At 38.7% G+C, this 7,385-nt stretch overlaps 1 protein-coding gene and 1 pseudogene across 1 annotated transcript; one reads left to right on the top strand and one right to left on the bottom strand.

Moving 5' to 3' along the window:
- Window positions 1–847: 847 nt before the first annotated feature.
- Window positions 848–2,564, bottom strand: SPZ1 (spermatogenic leucine zipper 1). Its single transcript, XM_020902809.2, has one exon. It carries the CDS (start codon window positions 2,298–2,300, stop codon window positions 1,179–1,181), a length of 1,122 nt encoding a protein of 373 aa, XP_020758468.1. The 5' UTR covers window positions 2,301–2,564; the 3' UTR covers window positions 848–1,178.
- Window positions 2,565–5,120: 2,556 nt separating this feature from the next.
- LOC110143219 (ras-related protein Rab-1A pseudogene) lies at window positions 5,121–6,538 on the top strand (annotated as a pseudogene).
- Window positions 6,539–7,385: the final 847 nt, after the last annotated feature.

Below are 7,385 nucleotides of genomic sequence, written 5' to 3'. Positions count from 1 at the left end.
CAGTATTTGCTGATGAGGATGAGAGTGGAAGCATGACAATTTTATGCAGTTTGGCCGGAGTAGGGCAATTTTTTAAAAAGTTTATTTCTTGCCAGACTGTTTTCTCATCTTCTGTCAAGAGAAAGCAGGCCTGGGTTGGGGGGTGAGGGGGTGGTGCCTGCTTTTTTTGTGTAAATGTGTTGGCATTTCTGGGTTATCATCTCCCAGCATATATAAGAGACAAAAGAAAACTCAGGAAACAAAACATTAAGTCTCGGGGACCCTGACCATCACACCTCCTTTTCTCAACCTTTCAGTCTTCTTGCATTCATTTTATGTTAATGCTTAATGTTCAGGGTTTTTAGCTTGCTTAATGGGAGGGACAGGGAGAAGTGATTCTGCTCCATCTTTCCTGGAACCAAAAGTTCAGCCATCTTAACAGATGATAATGCTTTTTTCCCTGAGTAATTCTGAATAATTATCCTCACCTGGAGTAACAGAATTTTTCCAGCACAGAACAAAATCTTGAGACACATCTATTCTTCTAAAGAAGCCAAGGTGTTCTTCCCCAAGGGTCTCTGCTGCCTGGTATGCCCACCATTTACTAGTTGAGGAGCAAGAAGGGAATATTAGTAACAGTAGATCCAAGGAATAGGGAGATTTTTGAGAAGAGAAAAGCTATTTAGGAGTGATTTATCAGCTTTTCTTAACTCCACTACAGCCCACACTTCAGTGGATAATAAATAGGAAAAGGAATATGCTTTTGAAAGGAAGTTTGAAAGGGTCACAATTAAAGTGTTATATACTTTTCCCCCCAGAACTTCCCTCCCCAAGGCAATGATTAAATAAAGAAAAAAGAATCCCATCCTTTGTTTGTTGTGGTTTTTATTTAGATCTTTACTTATTTGGACCTGTAAATTCTCACTTTTGGTTAGTGTCATAGATCTCTATGTAATAACTACAAAACCAGTTTGTAAAGATGACTAATGTGAGCAAAAGTTGACATTGATGGTCATTAAAGACCAAACTTACCTAACCATAAAGGTAATGAATAATGTTAAATGTTAATCTTCTTGTACTATGACTATTTCTTGGTTGAACAAACAGGTCTCTCTTAGGTTTGATGATTGATATGCCTGGAGATGGATGTACTATATAGTTTTTTGATGATCTGCCTTTTCTTCTACTTTTGGTATTTTTTAACTTAAGCTGCTAGCCGGCCTCTTTACCACAAGAGCTCTTTTTGCAATACAGGTATTCAACTGGTTATTATGAGCTTTCTTATTATAGCAAATATCCAGGCTTCTAAAGAACTGATCTCTTTTGTGAAATGTACCTTCCACTTCTGGCATGTTTTGCTCATGTATTTTGACCTTCTCTGCCTCTGGTAGCTTCTGTTCCTTGTTGTTCTGCTCATGGTTTATTTGCATTTGCATTGTATCCCCTTGTAGAGGTTCCTCCTTCAGATAATGGAGTTCATCAAGCAGTTCTACTCTCTGCTCTAAGATCTGGCATTCATTCTCCAGCAAGGTTGCAATCAAATGCAATGAATATGTGTCTTGTTTCAGTCTCCTCACTTGTTCCTCCAGCTCTTGCTTAGCTGATTCATTATTTGTTTGACTTGGGGAATGGGTGCCATTATTTTTAAGAGTTTTGATGTCATTCTGAGATTTCTGATAGGATTTTATTAGTTTGCTAAGCTCAGTATGTTCCACACTCCAGTGTTCTGTTTCCTGTAGTAACTGCTCCATGTTGTTCCTCAGTCTGATATTTTCTTCTTGAATGTGAGGGAATCCATGCTTTGCTTTTTCCTTACTTAGCTGAGTTTCAGAAAGGGCTTTCTGTCTTTTTGAACAATTTACCCAGTCCCTTGAACAGTCTTGCACTGTGTCCTCAGAGTTCTGGTTGTCCAACCTCATCTCCTGTTTCTTTGCATTCTCTTTTTTCCCCAGGTCCAAAGTAGCAAGCAGTTTTTTTACTAGTTCTTTATTTATTTCATCAAGTTCTATGATTTTTTCTCTAAGTTCTGACACCTCAGACATATTGGTTTCCTTAAAAGATTCTTTTGTTTCTGTGACCTTCTGTTCATACCTTGTCATATCTTTAACAATATCTTTAATTTCTTTTAAGAGGCTTTCAAACTTCTTTGCAATTCGCTGTTCAATTGCTTCATGGTCACTACTTTTTAGGGAAGGGAGAGAACTGCAAGAAACTGGGGGAAGTGATCCAATTTCAAATAAGGAAATCATAATCCTCGGGTCCAAAGACTCTTCACTGAGATAAGGAGGCTTAAGTGCTTTGGAGGGGGTGGGCACTTCCATCTCAGCTGAATTAGTAGGGCTGATGACCAGGTCATAAGTGAAGTAGAAAACCTTAGCAATTCCAGGAAGAAGAGGTGGTGGTCCTCTGTGCAAATGGGTAGAAAATATGGAACTAAGCAGAACTCAGAGCCCAGAGTTAAGTCTGAAGTCAGGAAGATGATGTTTAGGTGAAAGGTGACATTTCACACAACCTAAGAGGAAGGAGGGTTGGGAAGGTGATGAGGAGCTAGGGCTCCATTTCTCCTCTTCCAGGCTTCTGCTGTTTATTCTCTGACCCTAGCAACCAGGTCTTTATTCTGTCACTGCACCATTGTGGCCTGTCTCTAGATTCTGTCTCCTTTGGGTCACAACAGAAGCTTCTTAAATTCCCACCTGGTGACTCAAGACCAACCCAGAGCTACTCCCCACTCCAGAAAGATCTCTACACCAGTCTTTCCCTTCCTTACTTTTTTTGGGGGGTGGGGGGGGAGTATTTTATTCATCTCATTCAGTGACTTTTGTATTCATTATATTCATTGACTTTCCCCTTATCCCCACCTGTTTTCAACTGTGGTATGTTTTTGTACCACTTAAGTGCATGGCTGAGAGAAGTTGTCCCTGTGAGGGTACCTATTCTTTCATAGCACCTGGAGCCCTTATTGTTCTGCTTCTAGGAGAGGTGCTTCTGCAAAAGAAAGTAATCCTTACAAAATAGAACACAAAAAAATGCTTCAGTCTTTCTGTGATTTTAGGGAAATAATGTTAGGAATAGCTCAATTTAAAAATATTCTACTCTAATCAGAGACTATCTGAATGGTTTTTAACAATACAATTACAAATTGAGAATTTCTTGGCTTTGAATGCAGGCATCCTTTAAGACAAGCTTAGTAAGTTTGCTTCTGAATCATTTACAGCAGGTGTTATAGAACTTTAATTACTTTTTACAAGAGCTTTTTAAAAATAGCATAATTTACCTAAAGTATTGAAACAGTTAAATCCTGTAGTGGCTTATAGAAAAGCAATTGAGTATTAAACCAAGTGCAGACTTCCCTGGTAGCTCAGCTGGAAAAGAATCCTCCTGCAATGTGGGAGACCTGGGTTCGATCCCTGGGTTGGGAAGATCCCTTAGAGAAGGGAACAGTAACCCAATCCAGTATTCTGGCCTGGAGAATTCCATGGACAGAGGGGCCTGGCAGGCCACACTGCATGGGGTCACAAAGAGCAGAGTCAGACACACAACTGATCAACTTTCACTTTCAAACCAAGTGCACTCTTGTCTCTGTCCTTAGGAGTCAGGGCCTTGAGCATATTAAGTTCAGTCAAAGAAAATGTTCCTCAAGTGAGACTTTTTTCTCGGCCTTCAATATCTTGCTATTAGGCAGTTTACTAACTAGAAGTTTGCCTCCATTCTTAAGGGAAAACTTATTATTTAGCAGGTTTTGTTTTTGTTTGTTTTTTTCCCCTTTCTTTCACAGCTCCCAACTCACTTTGACTTAGTTTTCCTGAGTGTCAAGCTCATCCTCCAGCTTGGTGGGCTCAGGACCATCACCTTATAACTATCCACAGATGCAGCTGGGTTGGTCTTTTTTTTTTTTTTTTTTTTTACTTGAAGAAGGAAACACTTTTCTAACCCACACAATGATACCACAGAGGCTAGAGACTGCCCCTATTCTTTAAATCCATCTCAAAGGTCCAACTTTGGTTGATGTTTTGATGTTTTCCCTTTGATTCAAGTCATTATTTAAAATACATTGCAATAAATCTCCAGGGCAAAGAAACTTTTTTCCTGATCTGGTAATTAATTTCTAGCTTTATTGTGTTGTAATTGGAACATATAACACTTCTACTTTTGAAATTGACGTTTTCTCACTGGCTTGATAGATTATCAATGTTCATGTATATTTTATGGATACTTGAAAGAAACTGAATTCTCTGTTTTCTTCTTATGTTTGCAACTTTTTTATGCTTTTGGACATAAATCTGATATTACCTGAGTTTCTGCAAATGGGTTTGAAGGTAGCTTGGTCAAGATATGACTGACTTTTAAAAAACGCACAACATAAGTGTGGCAAGGTAAGTTTTATTTGGGGCAAAATAAGGACTATAGTCCAGGAAAGAGCATTTAAGATAGCTTTGAGAAACTGCTGGGGTGGGGGTTCAGTATATAGGTGATTTTGGTGAAAGAGGAATCCATGCAATCAAGCACATATTTTTTGCAAGTTTCTTGCTAATCTCATGAAAGTTACTAGTCAAAAGGAGCAGTCTTCACCACTAAAAGCATTTCAATGCTTTCCTAGATATGAAGAGATATAAGAATTGGGATAAAAAAATTGGTTCCTGAAATTATCTATCTGAAGACCTGTTCTGCCTGTTTTCCCGGAGCACAGAGTGCCTCATTTCTGCTCTCCACCTTGATTTCCTTTCAGGGGATGTTGAAAGCCAGCAGTAGCACATGATTTAATGCTTGTAGAGGCAAGTGCCAATTTGTAGTTGGCAATACCATGAGAATTCTCTTTTTATCAAAAGGAAATGTAAATATTTCCTTCCTTCCTACAAATACAATGATTTTCAAATTGTATTACTGTTATATTTCTATTAATTTTACTGATATTTGGATGCTAAAAAAACCACCAGAATAGTCTTCTTTTCTTTATTGACCCATAATCCCAGTGGATAACTATGAAAGCTAAATACCTTTGTATTTTCTTGCAACTGCTCTCTACTAAATATCCTTAGCTTAATGAATTAAAAAAAAAAACACGAAATATGAAAGAGAAGAAAACCATTAGAGAGAAAGCTCGCTTAAAATTTTCTTTCTTTTTAAAACCACTTTGTCATTTTGGGTGGAAGCGATAGCTGAGTGGTGGCGGCTGCTGACTGTGTTCTAAGGGGACGGAGTGGGGTAAAGACGTTTGCTCTCCCGGAACAGCCTATCTCAGTCCTCTCCTTGGACCCGTGGCGCGGAGAGTCAGGGCGGCGGCTGCAGCAGCTAGGGCGGCGGCGGCGGCCGCGGCAGCTGCAGTGACGTGTCCAGCATGAATCCCGAATATGATTATTTATTCAAGTTACTTCTGATTGGCGACTCTGGGGTTGGAAAGTCTTGCCTTCTTCTTAGGTTTGCAGATGATACATATACAGAAAGCTACATCAGCACAATTGGTGTGGATTTCAAAATAAGAACTATAGAGTTAAATGGGAAAACAATCAAACTTCAAATATGGGACACAGCGGGCCAAGAAAGATTTCGAACAATCACCTCCAGTTATTACAGAGGAGCCCATGGCATCATAGTTGTGTATGATGTGACAGATCAGGAGTCCTTCAATAATGTTAAACAGTGGCTGCAGGAAATAGATCGTTATGCCAGTGAAAATGTCAACAAGTTGTTGGTAGGGAACAAATGTGATCTGACCACAAAGAAAGTAGTAGACTACACAACAGCAAAGGAATTTGCTGATTCCCTTGGAATTCCATTTTTGGAAACCAGTGCTAAGAATGCAACGAATGTAGAACAGTCTTTCGTGACGATGGCAGCTGAGATTAAAAAGCGAATGGGTCTTGGAGCAACAGCTGGTGGTGCCGAGAAGTCCAATGTTAAAATTCAGAGCACTCCGGTCAAGCAGTCAGGTGGAGGGTGCTGCTAAAATTTGCCTCCGTCCTTTTCTCACAGCAATGAATTTGCAATCTGAACCCAAGTGAAAAAAACAAAATTGCCTGAATTGTACTGTATGTAGCTGCACTACAACAGATTCTTACCGTCTCCACAAAGGTCAGAGATTGTAAGTGGTCAATACTGACTTTTTTTTTATTCCCTTGACTCAAGACAGCTAACTTCATTTTCAGAACTGTTTTAAACCTTTGTGTGCTGGTTTATAAAATACTGTGTGTAATCCTTGTTGCTTTCCTGATACCAGACTGTTTCCCGTGGTTGGTTAGAATACAATTTGTTTTGATGTTTATATTGGCATGTTTAGATGTCAGGTTTAGTCTTCTGAAGATGAAGTTCAGCCATTTTGTATCAAACAGCACAACCAGTGTCTGTCACCTTCCATGCATAAAGTTTAGTGAGATGTTATATGTAAGATCTGATTTGCTAGTTCTTCCTTGTAGAGTTATAAGCGGAAAGATTACACTATCTGATTAATAGTTTTTTCTACTCTGCATATAATTTGTGGCTGCAGAATATTGTAATTTGTTGCACACTATGTAACAAAACAACTGAAGATATGTTTAATAAATATTGTACTTATTGGAAGTAATGTCAAACTGTATGGTGATAAGTATTGTTTTAACTCTTATGGCTAAAGGCAAATAGAGCCTTGCATTATACTCAAAACAGCCATTTGTGTGTGCAACCAGGGCATTGTAGACCTATTTTAGAGCAGCATCCAATATGCTTTCCAGATAATATACCCAGTAAATGACCTAGGGAGGCTTCTGTGCTGCACAGGGATTTAACCAAGCTTAGTGGTTCAGGGAGATTAAATTGTATGAAAATAAGTTTTAGAATGTATGCTACGTAGCCTATTATCTCTGATCCTTCTCTAGAACCATTTGAAATGGCTTCATTGATCAACACTTGATTCTTCTGTGGTAGAGGTGGAAAACACCTTTCCTTAATTGGCAGACTAACATGTGTGCTAATATTGTTTCTTCCATGTTTGGAGTCCGATGTCAGCTGTTTTATCCTCCACAATTGTATACCTTAGGTTGGAGGCGAGTTAAAAGCATTTAAGTAGGAAGCAGGACATTTACTATTTGCCCTAATATGTCCCTTAAAATTAGCTGAAAACATGAATGCTGGGCGGGAGTGATAAATGAGAGAAATATTTATTTCAGTTGAATTTTGCACATGTGAAAATTTTGTTAACTAAGACCTGAAAGATCCTAGGGTTTGTTTTTATTGTGGGGGAACAAAAATCTTTTGCTAACTCTGGCATTTTAAGGTGATAGAAGTCAGATTGTTTCCTTGGGGTTGAAATAGTAACCAAAATATTCTTTACTTAGGGGCGTGGGATGTGGCTGTTGGCTACACATTTTATGCTGGGGTCTTTAATTCAGTGATAAAACTTAAAAACAAGCCAAAAATTATAGGTTTCTTTATTT

Source organism: Odocoileus virginianus, chromosome 14 (assembly GCF_023699985.2).
Source record: "Odocoileus virginianus isolate 20LAN1187 ecotype Illinois chromosome 14, Ovbor_1.2, whole genome shotgun sequence".
Lineage (NCBI taxonomy): Eukaryota > Metazoa > Chordata > Mammalia > Artiodactyla > Cervidae > Odocoileus > Odocoileus virginianus.
The sequence above is the reverse complement of the archived record's forward strand: the minus strand, read 5'-3'. Positions and strand labels throughout refer to the sequence as shown.

Coding starts and splice junctions, on each gene's coding strand:
- SPZ1 (XM_020902809.2), bottom strand. CDS start 2,300: ATGGAAGTGCCCACCCCCTCCAAAGCACTTAAGCCTCCTTATCTCAGT.